This window comes from Chamaea fasciata, unplaced genomic scaffold (assembly GCF_029207755.1).
Source record: "Chamaea fasciata isolate MVZ Bird 193981 ecotype frontalis unplaced genomic scaffold, bChaFas1.0.hap1 SCAF_11, whole genome shotgun sequence".
Taxonomy (NCBI): Eukaryota; Metazoa; Chordata; class Aves; order Passeriformes; family Sylviidae; genus Chamaea; species Chamaea fasciata.
The window spans coordinates 3,106,953-3,124,223 of record NW_027094096.1 but is presented as its reverse complement, the minus strand read 5'-3'; the positions used below and the strand labels follow the sequence as shown (position 1 = coordinate 3,124,223).

Here is a 17,271-nt window from a genome sequence, read left to right as displayed (position 1 = left end):
ACCCCACCACCCCCGGCCAGCGCGGGGCAGCGGCGCTTGACACGAAGAAGAGCCGAAAGAGTAAGCAAAGTAACCGAACTTGTGTGTTCTCTCCGCCCTGTGAGGAGGAGCCGTCGGTGCCTGTGAACAGACTAACGCGCCGTTGTTGCTGGAGATGCTGCGGAGCTCCGTGTTAGTGCTAAATGCCGCCGAAGTGCCTCCTGCCCTGGAGGTGAACACAGCCTTTCTGGGCTGCGTGGCACCAGCGAGCCATTTGTGGCAAACCAGGTTGGTCCTTAGGATCAGACATTACTGCAGTGGCCAAGGTAGAGGAAATGGGTATGAGTAAGGTAGAGGTGATAGGTTTGCATGTGATTGTTCCCTCTCAAATACATTAGTGCAATGCAGAGGGAAACGTGCAGTTTATGAAAGCAACCAAATCAGTAGTGTGCTGCTTGTGAATTTTGCAAGTTCACAACAAGAACTCTCCTGAGCAACGGTGTGTTTCCCGCACCAAAACATTCACTGAGCATGTGGGAGTGCAGGTGTTCACTGCTCCCCGACACAAAACTCACCTTCAGCATCCCAACAGGCCAGGTGTCAGCAGGATTAAACAAAACAAGCGGGTTCAGTGTTACCCTAGAGGTAGTAAATTCTGAAGTTGCAGGTGTAAACTCTTCCTTTTTAAAGGACATTTCTTTATGTATCAAATAACCCTTACTTGCAGCGTGATTCACAATCCAAAATCCTTGAGGGACTTGGACATGGGCCCAGAGCAATTGGGAAGACAAATACTAGCGTGAGAGCAGTGTTGGACGCAATCCTGGCATCACGACTCCCTGGAGCTTCCAAAATTCACATAGATTTGACTTCTTCAGAAGAACTTGATGTGATACCTTTCAATTGGGCTGAGGCAGGCGTTTTTCATACAAAATCAAGTAAGTTGTAGACACTGACGGCCAGTGGCATCACTCTGGACATTACCGTGGTAAGTACCTGCTCACTTTTCCTTCCTGTTCACTGCTCACGTACATTGAGCCTTTGGCTTCCTCCTGGAAGTCTTCTGAGGCATAGCTAAAAGAGCTATTGCAGTGTCTAGGGAAGCTGGTTGTATCTTTAGCGCTTTTACTGACTGAAGTGTTCTTGGGAATAACTGTAAAGCAATGGTCTCTTTTAAGATTCAACGCTATCACCTTTCCCTGTGATTTATGTGAGGAGACAGAGTGAAAGTGAGGTGAAATTTAACAGGGCACAGTGTGGGTAATGCAGAAAGGGATCTTCAAAGCATGGCATCTACATCGAAGTGGATCGAACCCCTGTGCATTTCATAGGGAATGCAGCTGGGCCACAGCTGAGTGTGCCTTCAAGCTGTCCTTGCTGGGGGCTGTGCCTGGGGGAAAGCTCCAGGAGTAAGGAACAGACTGCTGGATGCATCCCAGATGGCTTGCTTGGTGTCCAGTGTGCCCTGCTGTCATGCAGTGACAAATTGTACTGCAAGGTTGAATACCTGAGGGTTGTATTTTACAACAACAACAAAAAAATGGGAGAGAACCAATAGCCAAAATACATTTTAATTTATTAAATTAAATCCAGTCCATTTGATAAAATACAAGCTTATTGTATTACCAATTCGTTTAAACATGGATCTTTTTTTTAAGAAATACAGTCAATTAAGAAGAGATAGACAATTTCCTTTTTACTTTTTTTTCCTTGCTGTTAATAAAGTCCAGGATTGAAATGAACTTAAATTGTTTGAACAAAACTGTTAAAAACATTATAAAGAGATTAAACAAGCAGATTGAATTCTTAGAAACATCTAACATGCAAAACTTTTAGCACAGTTTGAATGCTTCAAATGAATTTCCTGAAAAATGAATTTCCTGAAAAATTATTTTGGCAAGCACTGGGATTACTGCAGGTTTCTCCAAGGATGAGTGTGGGAAGAGCCATCCCTTGTCCCAGCCAAATGCAGCTCACTGCAGGTGTTCCCTGTTCTGGTGGTTGTGTTCGGTCCCACAACAGTGAACAGGGATGGCACCATTAAATTCTCACATAATGCAGTGAGAAGATGCTGTCTGCATGTATTGCAAGTACAATTCACATGCCAACAGCTCAGAAGTTGTTCTTACGGGAATTATCAGCAATGCATACGTGTTTGCAGAATCCCTGAAGTTCATTAAATTTGCCTTAGACTTTAGCTAGTAAGAAGGTTAAGAAAAAATCCTCCTGTGTTAAAAGTCTGTTTCATTACAGACTTCAGATGAATGAATACCGGATCACTGTTCAAGTCTGAGGATAGTTTCCCTTTGTTCTGGACAACACACATGTGTTGCAAACACAAAATAAAAGTTATTCAATTTTTTTTTCCAAAATAATTAGTAAATCCATTAAATAAGCAGTAGACTAATTATATTGCATAAATTATCAAGATAGAAATTGTAAAGTCTCGATGAACAAAGGCTAAAAAAATGGTTTCTTAAAACACAGGTACCTCAGCAAAAGTTTAACGCTCAGCAGTCTAAAAAAATCAGCTTCAGAACAATGACACTTGAAACAGCCTATCTTAAAAATGACAGATGGCTTACATTCTACATTACATTTTTCTTTAGGAAGAATTTCTAAGTAACATTCGCTTGTGGTTGTTCCTAGCATTAGCATTACCAATATACAGGCGATAAGTTAGGAATTTCAAGGCAATATTTCCCACCTTGCATATGCAAAGAGTTAACATTTATGAAAAGTATAAGCATGTCCTTTTCATTAAAGGATCACAAATTGCTTTAGGTAAAATCCATGTACATTATTTACAGTCACCCTAACAGCTATACAAATTATGTAAGTATCCTAGATCCTCTGGAGGAGTCTGGTGGGTGCCTGGCTGTATCCATGCACTTCTCTCCAAACCAGTCTGGTGCACTGCTGTCAGGGCTGTCTCCTGGAGTTCAGTCCTCCCTTGCTCCTGCATCAGCTCTCCAATTTTGGAAATATCCAGCTCCCCAGCCTTAAAGGCCCAGACACTGCATGTGCCAAATTTATTTTAGAGTTCAATGACATTGGCTTCCTCTGGCTTCTAAAACAACTCTGGAAGTTCAGATCAGCCCCTTTGAAGCTGTGCTTTCTGGTGATGCCATTTGAGGTCCTACTCCCCAAACCCCTCAAGAAGCTCAGAAGTCAGCCAGACTACTCTCTGTCTTTCAGTGGCCTACTTAGAGGGTGTTGCTAAATAAAACTGGTTTGGTTTAAAATTATCCATCCTGCTTGCAATTGTTTCCCCTCCTACCCGGTGTATTTCTGAGTGGGGATGTTGCCTGCAATCCTGCCTTTGCTGCCCAAAGTCAATCTCCTAATGTGACGCCAGCTGGCATAGTAATGAACCTGCTCCTGTGAAAAACTAGGTCACTCCTCGCAGCGTGTTTTGCCAGCTCTGAACCAAGCGCTTTGCGGTTTGTTGTGTTAACAGAAAGTGTGTGTGCCTATCATTAATCACTAGAGCTGCTTTTGATAACACCAGTTCTTTGATCTTAACACTCCTCATGAAAATTGCATAGAGATACATCTTAACAGAGACTCCACGTTTAAGCTGCCTGGGTGTGAGGAGGGTCCAGGTTCACACGTTGAGGATCCGTGATGGCGCCTGGAAAACAGCAGAAGGGTTGGGGGAGAACCTGGTCTTCACCTCTGGGATCTAGTGGGGTGAGGAAGGGAGAAAAGTGTTAGTGTCACACAGGATACAACTGTCCAGAGAAGTCTGAGGGGCCTGGGCTGTTGTGAGGATCTATCTGCTCTCCCTGTAGCCACTACCCAGGTGTTAGCCCGTGGCTGGGCATCAGTGAGATTGCTGTACAGGATGTGGTGTGTCAAGGGCAGGTGTGATGTTGGGCCAGCAAGGAGGGGCTTGGTTGTTACCCAGCCCTTGGACCTTGAGGTGTGTGGTGTGATGGGGATAACCATGACTGGGCAGGCCTTGGCTGGACCCAGCCTCTGCAAGATAAAGAGCTGCCTCTTCCCAGACAAACACTCTACGAGCATCACAACAAATTCACTGCTGGATGGGTGCTGGATTTAAGTATGAGGAATTACAGTGGTGTGTGTCTTGTCCTCAAGCTTTTGGGGAATGCCATCCAGGCTCCATCAAAATGTTCCATGGTAATGCTTTAAGGGGCCACAGTGTGTCTGCTGTGAATAGAGGTGCAGACCTGGAAGACCCAAAGGAGAAAAACTGGTTGCTGGACATGCCAGGCTGTTCAACTGCAAGGAGTTGGATAAGGATGTAAACTACTCACGCCTGGAGGAAAGGCAGAGATTATAATGGTTGTTTGCTCTGATGTGTGTGGAATCAGAATTTCATGCAATATGTAGCCCCTGTAGTTGTACTGAAGCATGAAGGACACCTGGATGTTTCTGTCATCCCTAATGATGAAAACTCCAAGTAGCTTATACAGGACTGGCTGTAGATGTTCATCCAGCCCAGGACTTGGGGTGAATTTCGCCATGAAACATGAAAGGGTTGAAAGCTCTGCTGGGTATGCTGATGGCACCATCCAAACATAAAGCAAAATGCAAAATTACAGGCAAAGAATATAGGGAAACAGGGAAAGCTATTGATCTCTGGTTGATGTTGTTTCATCATTCACTGATGTTTCCATTCCTCTGGGGATGCATGTGACCCACTAAGGAATAAGTGAGATGTCACAAACAGCATATGCACTGCTCAGTGGCTGGGGAGCACCAGCAGCCTGAGTCCTACATGTAGGCTGTCAGGACACACCATAAACCTGATTCCCACATGCCTGGCAAAGCCAGGGGCTTCATGTGAGAGGGAAAGTCCTAATGGCCAGGTGTGAACCAGGGAGAGTGTGACTTCTCTTTGGACTAGTGGCTCCTTGGCACTGTCTTCATTCCTGCCTACACCTTTGCCATGCTGTCTGTTGGACAGACTCTGATGGTGCCCTGGGGCTCCAGGACGTGGGACCTTTGCTTGCATGGTTCAGAGTGCAGCGTCCTGGGTAGCATGTGTTTGTGTCTAGGATTCCAGTCTTCTTTCCCTTCCTTGAGAACTGGGATAGGGACCTTCAGGGGTTTTTCTAGGACCCCCTTCTTTGCATCCTATTTGGCAAATTGGAAAACACTGTATTTTGACTGTATTTAGGGTCAAAATGAAAAATTAGATTAACAAGGGTCACATACGAGGTTTAAGGGTTAAATGCAAGGTCTATCCTCATTGCTGCACCTCTGTAAACAGCCCAGACTATTCAGAGCAAGGAGGAAGTTTTGGTGAGGTTTGCAAATTCTGTTTTGCCTGAGGTCACTGTCCCACTTTCAGCAGAGTTGGCTATACCCATCCTGAGCCTTGTCGCAGCAGCGTGCCAGCAGCCCTCTGCGGAGGAGGCACTTGACTGTCTGCTGATTAAACACTTCTTCCTTGTCTCCTCCAAGGCAAAGATTTACTTTTCACATGTGGCCCTGGAGTAGCTGCTTTACCTCTACTGGCACAGCACACTGCGGCTGGGGAGTTCAGCCCCGGCCCTGGCTCTGCACTCTGAGTCATTCAGTGCAGCCTGTGAACAATTCCTGTGGTTGGCAGGGAGCTGCTGTTCTCTCTGGTGGTCTAATGCAAAAAGCAGCTAAAACAGAGCCTTGCCCGGGTGCACTTTCCTTTCTTCTGGGGATGGGGAGTGTGGAGGGCCCTATCAGGGAAAATGCTGAGCACAGAATGTTTCCCCATGGGATTTTCAGTAGCGCATGTATTTCACAACAAGAAAATTATCTTTGCTGGTATAGAGAAACTCACAGAAAAAATTGTAGAAACTCACAGGAAAATCCCAAGCAAGTCTCAGAGCTGTGCCGCTTGTGTGTTCATCACAGCCATGTCCTCCTTGGCATTCATAGTGGGGGCACACAAAACTTCTGCCCACGCCAGCAAGGGGGAGTTTTGTGCTGTCTGGGCAGGTGCTGTTCCTTAGGCAGTGATCTGCCAGCATTTCCAGGCAAACACCTGTGCCCAGAGGCTGAGTCTCACTCTGCAGCCCTGGTGCTAGTCCACACTGACTGCTCCAAGTTAGTGCAGAAGGTGTTAAAGGCACCTTACACACAGAGGTGATGACACACAACTTGTACATAAGGGATCCAACTGAGGGAATCGTAAATCTTGAACTTTCTGTCATGCAGTTTAAAATCTTTGTCCTGGGTTGAATTTTGATCAGTTACAGTGTGACATTGTCCAGCATGCCTTTCTGAAGGCAAGGGATGGCCACATTACTTAATGGCAGTGACAAAACAGTTGTCAATGAGGATGTGGCTTTATCCTTCATGCACCACAGTGACCAAATATGAGGAATTCCTGATGGGTATTTTGGGCATTACTCACATTGACTTTAGGATTTTTAAAAACTGCTAATTACCTTAAAGTCTGCCTTGTAGCTTGTCTCTTGAACAAAATGGTCTTCTGGGATAATGAAGCCTTGCTTTGACTTTATAGGCTTGGATGGTTTTGCTCCAGTCCATGGGCGATACTCTTGTCTGAAATGAGAATGTCAAGACAGAAGAACTTACAAAAGACAACATTCTCACAGGGCATTTCTGCTCAGAGGGGTTGCAAAGCCAGAAGGTGAGGTAGGATACAATCAGCTTACAAGGCTGAAATTGTCTGAGGCATACAGAGAATAAAAGAACTGAGCCTAGCAGCCTGTTTCTCTCAGAAAGCCCAGACTGAAAGATGGAACAGGGCACAGACTGGGCTAGCTGGATTCCCTGACTTAAGTCTTCTTTTTTTCCTACAAAATGTGCTCTCTCCTGGAAGCCATTGATGCTTCCCTCCTGGATTAAGAAGAAGTCAGGATGACTTTTTGCATGCTAGCCCACTGACCATTTACAATGTAAAACAGTTTGGCACGTTGGCCACTCACACTGTAAGACACCTCGGTCTGGCGTGTGGCTCTCACACATGCAGAGAGCCTGCTGATGTTCCCATACTTGGCTGTGGCTCTCGGCAGCAGGTGTTTGCCAGCGTGTGCTGTGCTGCACAGCTGTGGCAGCTCAGTCTGAAATGCATCCAAAGGGAGACACCGTCTCAGCTGGCAGATGCTTACGCTGATGATTTTCCTTCAGATGGGGGAAAGTGCTTTAAATCTGCATGATGATGCCTGAGAAGGCATTGCTGCTCCAAGAATAAGTCAGCCAAGGGTCATCTGAGAAATGGGAGCAGAGACTGCACTGAGAAAGGGGCAACACCTTTTGACAGCACCAAAGAACAGCATTGCAGCGTCTGCCTAGTTCAGCTGCCAGCTCCCGTCTGCAGCTTTCCCTCTGCTTCTCTGCACCCCTTGTCACAAACAGGCCTCACTAATGCCCTTGCCATTAGGACTTTCTTGAGGCTGCAGTAACAGCCAACTGAGCTGTCTCGTTGCTCAGAGGAAGACAGAAGTCTGCTGTGTTTGTATGTGTATCTCTGGCAACCAATTCAGGCAGTTCTGTAGCAAAAGGAGAGGTGACTAACTGAGATGTGACAATCTTACTTTCATACCCTGGCATGGTTCAATAACCACATTTTACTATCTGCTTATATACAGGATCAAGGACTAAGACTGAGGCTTGTTTTAATGTGTCAAGCTTATCTTTGATCACAGCCTTTCTGAGTTTCATTTTCCCAACCATGCTATTTGCTCTATTTATAATAGCCGCAAATTCCTCTTCTAAATATCTAACTTTAGGTGCATAAGTGCAGCGGATTATTTCAGAATGCGTAGTTTGGACTTGATCCTTTTAGTATATAATGGATAATGTCCTATGGAAGAACTTTCTGCTGTTGGAAAGCAAAACCAGGCCCCTGTCAAGGCCATCTATGTGCATTGCAGATCTTGTTTAAAATCAGTTTGTTCTTGCTGTCCTGAGCTGCCACCTTCTGCCTTCTCTGCACCATGCTGTTTGGGCCTGCCCAGGCTGCAGGTGAGTGCCCATGCAGCTGCCCTGGTGCTGCTGGTGGCATTCCTGCTCCCTTCCTCTAACACCTCAGGATGAGGCAGCACTTTTGAAGAAAGGTGATTTTGGCCAAGTGATGCCCCAAGAAGGCAACCTTTCAGCAGGGAATCCCACATGTGAATGAAAGCAGAGTTAAATCTGACCTCTGTTCTGCTGCACAGCCAGAGGGAGGACACAGCTACTGGGCAAAATACCAGCAAAATGGTACAAAACCATCAGTTACATCCCTACAGTTTCTAGGAACTGGAACCTGCTGCTCCACATAAAGCCTGATTTCCTCAAGAATGCTGGTGGCATTGATTCCTAACCATTCATGCTTGTGCTGACTGGTCTCCCTGCTGCAATGGAGTGTGTCTCCAGCTTTCAATGAATGACTGTGCTGCCCGTCTGTGCAGCCAACTCTGTCTCGATGCTTTATAGCAGATCATTTGCTGATTTGGCAGGCCCCCAAGCACAGTCCTTTTGGATCACAAGACCCTCATTTTGGCTGGAAGTCAAACCATTCTCATCTCAGCCTGGATAGTCAAAACTATTTTTGAGGCACCTACATGCACTGAGGAAATGCTCCCCACAGAATCAGAAACATAAGGGCAGATACAGTCATGGCCCCCACCACCGCAGCATTTCTGATTTGGAACTGGGATTTTGCTGATTCTGGGAACCCAGAACTCTGAGCCAAAAGTGAAGGCAGAGCAAAAGAGAGACAACTTAGCTTAGCTCCTTTTGGGAGCTGAGGTACTTAAAACAAGTATTTTGGTTGAGAAAGTGCTGCTCACTAAATTTGCTCTGTCTCTAAGCTTGCAGGACACATGTTCCCATCTCCAGCTGCATAGCCAAGAGTCAGAAAGAACACAAGCCCAAATATCAGTCTGGTGACATGACCACAAATCAGTCTTGGAGTCATGAGTGGAGTCAAACTGATCAAAGCCTGGGGAAGAGGGATGACCTGTTTTTAATGTTACTTAGTTTAAGATGTCAAGTGACAAGATTAGTGACTGTCTTCCTGTTTGTACCCTGTGTAGGGTGACATCCAGCTGCTGCTGGGGATGAACATGCAAGACTGACTGTTGCTGCTGGACATAGTAATCTTCATCCTTCCTGTTGCACCCCTCTCCTCCTCCCCTTGCGCCTAGACGGCAGCAGTTGTCAGGTTACTTTGGGACTGCAAGGACCTGCAGTGGAGGGAAAGTAGCCTCCAGGTCCAGAACTCAGTGACCAGGCTCTCTTTAGGTTCTGTTTTGTCCTCCACTCTTACAACCCAGAGGTGAGATTTTTGATCTCCATAAATAGGAATGACCAGTGGTACTTGAAGTACTAAACCATTGGGGTTCTGAAAGAGGAAGACCTCTTGAGTAGCACACGGGCTTTAAAACAGTAGGGACCACAAGGGAAGGGCTGCTTTCTGTGTACTGCTGTTTCTTTACCTCTTACTCACTCGAGGAAGAATTAAGAAGCAGCTTTTTGCATGTGGGTTGCCCTGGTGCTTTGATCATATAAATCACTGCTTTTTCAACTGTTCCTTTACTCTTTCTCAAAATCGGTTAATAGAGCCCGAGAAAAGGCATTTCTTTTGTAATGTGTGGGGATGTGTCTGCAGGGGAAGGTTTGAATCAGTGCAGTGTGGAGAGGGAGGCTTGTGGCCTGCTGGGACAGTTTAACCCCTGTGGTGTTGAGAGATGGAGCAAGTGGGAGTACAAATAATGTATAGGCCAGAAACAAACAAAAAAGCACTGGCTGTTAATTACCAGGGTGTTGTGCTGAAACCCAGCATTGATGAGGGCTGTTTCACTGAGCTGGTGTTTATGTGCCACCTCCCCCCCTGGGGGAGCAGGACTGCCTGTACCAGGCTGTTAAACAGCTGAGACAGGCCTGGCAGGAGAGATGTCCTCACTATCATTCAGCATGGAGCCTTGCAGACTTCAGGGCATGATTTGGGAATGATGGCTTTGGGATTGGTCCTTCTGCTCTTTCCAAACACAGTGTCTGCTGCGGCTCAAGCTGCTGGATGCTGTGAACTACATGATGACCAGCCTATGTGCTGCCTCCAGCTCTTCCCCCGTTTCATGTGCTCTGCTAATGTTCTCTGCTTTGCAGAGAAAGCTGTCTGCAAAATCCTTTTTATTTCACTGACCTAGTGAAAATCTAGCCTAGAAGGTTTTTTAATTTCACCAAGGTGGAGAGCACTTCTGTTAGGCATAGGGAGGCAGACAGTGGGAATCCCAACAGAGCTGTTTGTAGTGCTGGGGCTGCTGTTTCCAAACAGATTTATCACTAGCATTGATAGTCATACACCACCAATGCCAGAACAGTTGTCATTTTAGTACCTCATCTTTATGTCACAGTTTGCTTCGCATGATTAATTATCAGTGGCGGTTCTGAGCCACTGCATAACATTTCTCATTTAAGAATTGGAGAAAAAGGCTCATTCTGTACAGCTGACTGTAACTCAAAGCTACGCTGCCTGACCTAGTCTGTGTTCATTCTTCTCCCCTCTTCCTTCTCATACCCAGCACACCAGTGAGAATTAAACAGCATAATGAACATTCTTCCAAATTCTCTTTAGAAGGAAACTCATGTGCATAGCTTGGGGTGTCTGTTATTTTCTTTTGAAAGTACAAACTACTCTAGATGTCCCCTGGGGAAGCCAGACTGGTTTTGGCAGAGGGTGTGGGGTGTGAAATGTGTCCCTATTTGCAACACAGCTCTTCACAGGCTACTGTCAGGGCCATGCATTCGGTTTGCCCAGGCAGAGCTGGGCAGCCAGGAGTGCTCTCACAAGGGACAGGCTAAGTCCACTCATTGGCAAAGATCTCCACAGGTCAGGGAGGGTGCTATGATGTCTCCTGGCAAACTGAGGATTGCACATGCTGCAAGTCATGGTCACAGAGAGAGCTCTGCATGACAAAGTCAGGAGCCCTCCTGGATAATGGAGCCATTAAACTGCGTCTCCTCTGAGCTGCATCAGACACCGGTGGGGTGCCCTTCCAACCCTTGGTCACAGGGGCAGATTGTGCCCATTCTCCTACCCAGCCAAGGAGCCCAGCCTGAGGACAGAAATGGGGGAAAGGCTGAAGGAGGGGGAAAAATAGAGGGGTAGAGAAAAGACACAGCAAATAGATAGAGAGACCAGCACAGAGGAATTAGAGAGGAGGAAAGCAGAAGCCACCTGGATATTTCCTCTCTCAACTGTCACCTCCAGTAAGGTCAGGCAGTACTTGGAGCTGTTCATAAGTCACAAGAAGGAAGCAACAGCAAAAGACTTGAATGAAAGTATAAGACAAAAACCCTAAGACTCAGACTGTTATTTTAGGGTGAGTTTTAGGGGCTTGCTTTGCTCACAGGCAGATGCCCAAGGAAGGAACACACATTGGTGTGACAGGACAGGCAGCTGCTTCCCTTTTATCAGAACTGTGTGACTGGGGATGTGTGAGTAGGTCTGAAGGTCTTGACTTCTGCCATTCACTCACTTTCCATTCCTTCACTCTAACCGAAGACCAAGTGGACTTTGAGTGGAGGAAATTCCTCCTGCTTTAAGGAACACCTTTGAACCCCACACTTCAGTTCCACAGCATAGTTTGCACAACAGACACGGTCTCTTGAGCCCCTGTTCCCAGCCCCACTGTGTGTCTCCTCACACACCGCTGTGCCCCTCCAAGCCCTCTCTACCCCAGCCAGGCTATGCAGTGCACAGTGAGTCTCTCTGGATCCATCCCAATGCCTGCACCAAGCAAGCTTACTTCTTAAATAGCATAAAAATCAGGGGCTTGAGTATTAATTTCCTCAAGCAGGGAGATACTTAAGAACGTAAAGATAACTGTAAGCCTTGATTATAAAAGATTTACTGCTATTATTAAGGATAAGCATGCCTTTAAAGATCTTGCTGGATCAAGGATGGAGCTCCTCATACACAGTACTATTAACCCTGCCAGCTCAGGTGCGTGCCCTGATCCCAGACATTGCTGAACACAACTGCAAGGTGCCTTCTCTGTTTTCTGCACAGCTGCAAGAAGATGCTTTTCAAAGTGAAGGAGTCACCACAGCTCACTTTGTTTTTCTACACAAGCACTATTTGAAGGCAGATGAATGTACAGGCAGCCAAGTAACACTCTCTGCGAGTGCATCCGTAGGTATGGGGAAAAGTGTCATTCCCCTTCGTTCTGCAGTATCCCTCCTGGGGGGGGGGAATGTCTGCTTCATGGTCACAGGATGGCACGTGCTGAGTATTTGTGCAAGAAGGTGGGAAATCAGTTTGCTGAGGTACCTTCCACCTACTATTCCCAAAAATCATGAGCAATGGCACAACAGGCATCTTTCCCCTTAATTGCTCCAGGTCCCTATGAGCTTTCTTTCCATCAGAACAACATGGCTCACTCTGGGTGAGCAGGAAACCCTCATGGTGTCAGGGCTCAAGCTTGGTCTTCACTGCTGTGCCTCCCAAGAGCAAACAAGGTGGGTGCTCTTGTCTCTCACACCTGCTCAAAATACCTGTCATGGAAACTCCAAGTGCAGGGACTGGGCTCTGCTCGGGGCCTGCCTTGTGTCTGTGTGCAGAAATCTGCAGTCATCTCCCAGTTCCCCACATGCCAATACAAGTAAAGCCGATGGGTGGGGGGAAAAGGGGCAAAACAACTGCTCACAGCTCTAGTGCAACGTTCTCACTTACACATTTTCCACAAGCTGGCAGGTTACTGAAGGGAAAACTGATGTCTGTAGTGATTTATAGTCTAGCTGAGTCTTGAATAGGGTTCTCCTCCCAGCAATACCGGCCCTGGCAGAGAGGCTGTGCCTTCATCCCTGTTGCCTTCTAACAAGGTAAGAAGATGACTGACATCCAGAGAACAGAGCCAGCTGGGGAAACCTGCTGACAGCACCAGCTTTCCTCATCCTCTGCTAAGGGAGCTAAGTAAAGCACTTCTCTATTTCTAGAATGTCTGCTAAATGCAATCAAGACCTAGTACTACAATTAATTGTGTACAAAGCGAAAAGTACACAGCACCTGCAACTTACTGCTGAAGGGAGAAGTCACTTCCGTGACGCCAAAGGACAAACCCTTGGGAAGGTGCAGAGAGGCCACTCAGCACTTTCTTCTGCCTCCTCCAGCATCACTAAGGTGTAATGTACTGCAACCCTCTGCAGCACTCCCCGGGATCTTTTCACACTTGGAGCACATCCCATTTCAGCCTTTCAAGTGCAGCTTGTATCGATTGCCTTGGCCCTGTGTGCCTGAACTCCCACGATGCAGCCCCATTGGGTTTGACTTCATTCAGACCCTGCAGAACTCCAGCCAAAATTGAGGGACTGGAGGGAGACAGAAGCTGCCCAAAGATCTGGGGACACAGTGCAGTAATTTGTAGGGCCGGCAGTTGTGCTGTCCTTTCATAATATATTCAGTTGTTATTTCAAACTACAAAAAAAAATCTTTGCTTCCTTGGGAGTACAGGTATTCTTCCAACACCCCTTCCACCTTCATCTTTATTCTGGCCATAGACAGATTCCTCCAGTCTCAGTCACTGATCCCAGAGGTTTATTTTGTTCTGGGAAATGCCAGGTCATGCTGACCAGCTTCACTATGTACAGACAGTTCTGTGTGCAGCTGTGTTTCCTTCGGAGCTTAAAGCAGAGTGCAGAATGAAGTCTCACAGGAGCATTGCACTGATACACAAAAGCACATCAAATGGTGCTGAATGTTACAACACAACACTTGGGTGCTTCACAGAAACAAACACAATAGGCTGTCAGAGTCAAAATTCCTGAATTAAAAAAAAAAACCTAAACTACAAAAACTAAAGAAATCCCAACACCTTACAGAGTGAAGCAAGAAAACCACTACTGCCATTAAAAGCATGGACTGGACCATGTATCAATGCCAACTCTTCTGCATTGTCTTGTTCAAGACAGTCTTGATTTCTCCTTCCCACTAAGCAAGCCCAGGCTCCTGCTGAGACCTGACACAGTCACAAAGCACAGGTGGAGGCTACTGACCAGCAGTGCCCACACTCCAGGAAGAGCCTCATGGTGCGTGCCTGACCCAGCTGTACACAGAACCTGCTGAAGCACCTGGAGCACAGAGGACTCGAGTGACCCATTTCTCAGGAGAGTGGACACAGCTCCCCATGCAGAGAACCCAGTCCTCAGGGCTGATACTCCTGCAGGCAGAAAAGAGGGAATCTCCCTAATGTTCTCCCTAGCAAGGCAGTGAGACTGTCTTACAAAAAACATGTGTTATCATACCTTTGCTCCTCTCTACCACCTGCTGCAGTGCTCCCTGCCTGTATGTCTCTGTAGGACACTCTCCCTTTTTCCAACCCCCCAGACATCATGGGGTTCACCAACCTCCTCTTCAGGACACAATGGGCCTCAGTAAGAAACCCCCTTGCTCTGCCTCTACCACAGGTAATCTGACTTCCCTGCTGCCCTGGCAGAGTACAGTCTACAAGAAGTGGGGGAGATCCCTGTTGCCAGAGCACAGTGGGGCTGTGTACACACACCAAGGGACAGTTTAATAAACAAGGAGGGTGTTTATGGTCTTTGATAGAGAGGAAGATGAGTATCAATCCTTAATGGTGCTGTTCAGCTACTGCTTGAATATTGGACAAATGTTTGCAGATTGCAGTGCTGCCTTTGGAAAATAAGGTAAGAGGAGTGAATTGTAGTGGTTCTCATGGAAATGTCCTTGTGGGTTGTGAGTGCTCAGCTTACCAAAGGTGGGTGTACTGTCATCACTCCTTCCCTGCTTCAGACTGCAGGAGTGCCATCACTGAAGCTAGCAAATACAAACCCAGTACCCCAAGTGTAACTAATAATGAGTGTAACTGCCAAGTACATGCTTAGTCTTAAAAAAAACCAAAAAATGTAAATGAAAATATACCCTTGGAACCTGTGAAGCTACTGTGAACTTTTCTCCTACTGCTTGTGAGTCCTGTGTGCTCAGTGGTACGGCAACTTAAACGTGATGTTGTACCAGGTGATAATCTAAAGAAACCATGGGAACTACTGGAACAAGGCAAAAGTGGCTTGAATGATATAGTTCTGTCTGCATCAGTTGTTTAACGTGCCTTCAAACATCTTAAAGGTTTTATATGAGAATTTTATCTGGTGTGGCTGCCCTGGCTTGGGTCTCCATTCCTGTCATTCACTGCTCCTTCTTTCAGCTCTGAGTAGTTCCTCAACTACCTTGAAGTCTTACTTTTTGTAAAACTCGTTTTGGTTTGCATGTTGGTATACTGCCCCAGCCAGTACTTTGTCCTGTGATCTGTACACTTCTTGTTCTTCTCAGAGAGAAAGAAGGTGAGAGAAGTGACTCTGAGCACTTGAACAGCTATAGGAAAGCTGTGGCTCTAATGCAGGCTGATGCAGCCTTCCTCTCTAGTCAGGCTGAAAAGGCAGGGGAGGCTTCAACAATGAGGTGGAGATGGATGCGTTGCTGAAAGATGAATCTTGCTAGTCTTGTTCTACGCAGGTTTCTCTGAAGTAATTCCTTGCTGCTTTGAAATTGAAAAGTGCTTTGCCTCAAAACCAGTAATTACTCAGTGATTGTCCTGTGAGATATGGCAAAGAAGAAAATAGCACATAAATTCAAGCACTGCAGTTATCCTTTCAGAGTCTGCACGTTAACTGCACACAGAGCAGGGCAGCTGCCTGTGCAAGAGGAGTGGGATAAGCAATACTGCTGTGCAGGCTGGTAATCTTCCCCTGGGCCCCCAGTTTGTCTTAAAAGCACCGCGATAAATAATCTAATGAATTGCAGTGATGAAGGGAAATGTCTCCTAGGTAGATAATAATAGGTAGTAAGTGCCTGAATACTTGTGAATCAGTTAGAACAAAAATGATTACTCTATTAGAATACCTAATAGAAAACACCTTATTAAAACCTGCCACACACCATTATGAGGGAGCATGTGGTAACAACATGAAACCAATACAATATTCAACAGCAGCATGGTAGGAGCTAAAATCCCTCTCCTCCCATGGAGGATGCCAATAGGAACAAAAGTTGGATTTAGGTGCATCCCACCTGACTGCTTGTTCCAGAAAATAAGCATCTGTAATCGGTCACACTGTTCAGAGTGAAAAGAAAGACATCAATAAGATAAGTCACTTAATTTTTAAAGGCTCTGAGACAAGGGGTTTGTGACAATTTTTTCCATTGCCCATTAGATGACAGAGGGGATATATCCTGCAAATGTCTTCTTGTCTGACTAATCTTTTAAGGCTGTAATTTGGCTCGCCTTGAATGTCGCATTCCAGGAGTTTTAAAGGGAAAAGGATGACGGCACTAAGGGATGCGGCTGCCGGGCACGGACGGGACGCGGGGAGTCCCGGCTGTCGGAGGTGCGGTGTCTCCCGGCAGCGGGTGGGTAAAGCGCTGCTGCGCTAGGGATGGATGGCATCATGGATCCCACCCCGACGTGTTCCCTCCTCTCCCTGAGCGCGGGGCGGGCAACTGCGCGCACTGAGGCCGGCTCCGCTGCTCCGGCACGCACAGGGGCCGCCGAGGCCAGGCACCCGCCCGGGGCGTAAGAGATGCTTTTAAGGACCGCACTCCCAAAAGCAAAAGCGGTTTCGGTGAGAGGCTGAGCCCGCCGGCGAGCCGGCAGCCCCCGTACCCCCCCCCTCGGTGGCGGCTCCCCCGCGCCGCGGCCGCCCGCCGGCATCCCCGCCCCGCGCTGCGGAGGAGCGTCCCCCGCCCGCGGCAGGAGCAGCCCCGGCTCGGGGCGGAGCGGGGCGATCGCCGGGCCCGGTTACCTGTAGGAAGTGGTGTGGCCGCCGTCCGCCTGCGAGCGGGGCCGGAGCTGCTCGGGGCCGTCGACCGCCGGTCTCCCGCCGCCGCCGGGCAGGGCGCAGGCGGCGCGTCCCGGGGCGGGCTGGGGGGCGGCCCCGTCCCTCCCGCCGCCGCCGCCGCTACTGGCACTGACCCAGGGGAAGTCGTCCCTCCTCGGGAGGGGCCACGCTCTGAAGTCCCGCCGGTACTGGGTCTCCGCCGCGAAGGGCTCTTCGGCCGCGGCCGCCCGGCTCTTCCTGCGGCCGCTCGGCTTCCCGGCGGCGGGGTCCCGCGGGCGGCGCGCCGGGGCGGGCGGGCGAGCGCTGCCCCGCGGAGGGGGCCCGCCGCGTTGGGGCGGCCCGTCCTCCTGCTCCTCGATGTCCGAGTAGTTGTGGATGGTGAGCGGCACGGAGAGGTCGGACTTGTCCAGCTGGCTCCAGAAGCGGGCCAAGCAGCACACCCGGCTGATGCAGGGCCAGGCCATGGCCGCAGCCCCCGCCTCGCCCGCAGCGGCGCCCGCGGCTCCGGCGCCCGCAGCCGGCCGCGCTCCCGGC

General features: G+C 48.1%; 1 protein-coding gene across 1 annotated transcript; it reads right to left on the bottom strand.

Moving 5' to 3' along the window:
• Positions 1 to 1,542: 1,542 nt before the first annotated feature.
• On the bottom strand, positions 1,543 to 17,271 carry MAP6D1 (MAP6 domain containing 1). The gene is made up of 3 exons (XM_066193965.1): positions 16,702 to 17,271; positions 6,381 to 6,498; positions 1,543 to 3,664 (listed from the first exon to the last, which is right to left on the bottom strand). The coding sequence occupies exons 1-3, from the start codon at positions 17,199 to 17,201 to the stop codon at positions 3,587 to 3,589; spliced, it is 696 nt and encodes a 231-aa protein (XP_066050062.1). The 5' UTR covers positions 17,202 to 17,271; the 3' UTR covers positions 1,543 to 3,586.

What these genes read in the sequence shown, in the direction of transcription:
- MAP6D1 (XM_066193965.1), bottom strand. Translation starts at nt 17,201, where the DNA reads ATGGCCTGGCCCTGCATCAGCCGGGTGTGCTGCTTGGCCCGCTTCTGG. An exon ending in GGCCACACCACTTCCTACAG is followed by an intron (nt 6,499 to 16,701) that starts GTAACCGGGCCC and finishes TTCTCATTTCAG; the next exon opens with ACAAGAGTATCGCCCATGGA. An exon ending in GCTACAAGGCAGACTTTAAG is followed by an intron (nt 3,665 to 6,380) that starts GTAATTAGCAGT and finishes TCACCCCACTAG; the next exon opens with ATCCCAGAGGTGAAGACCAG.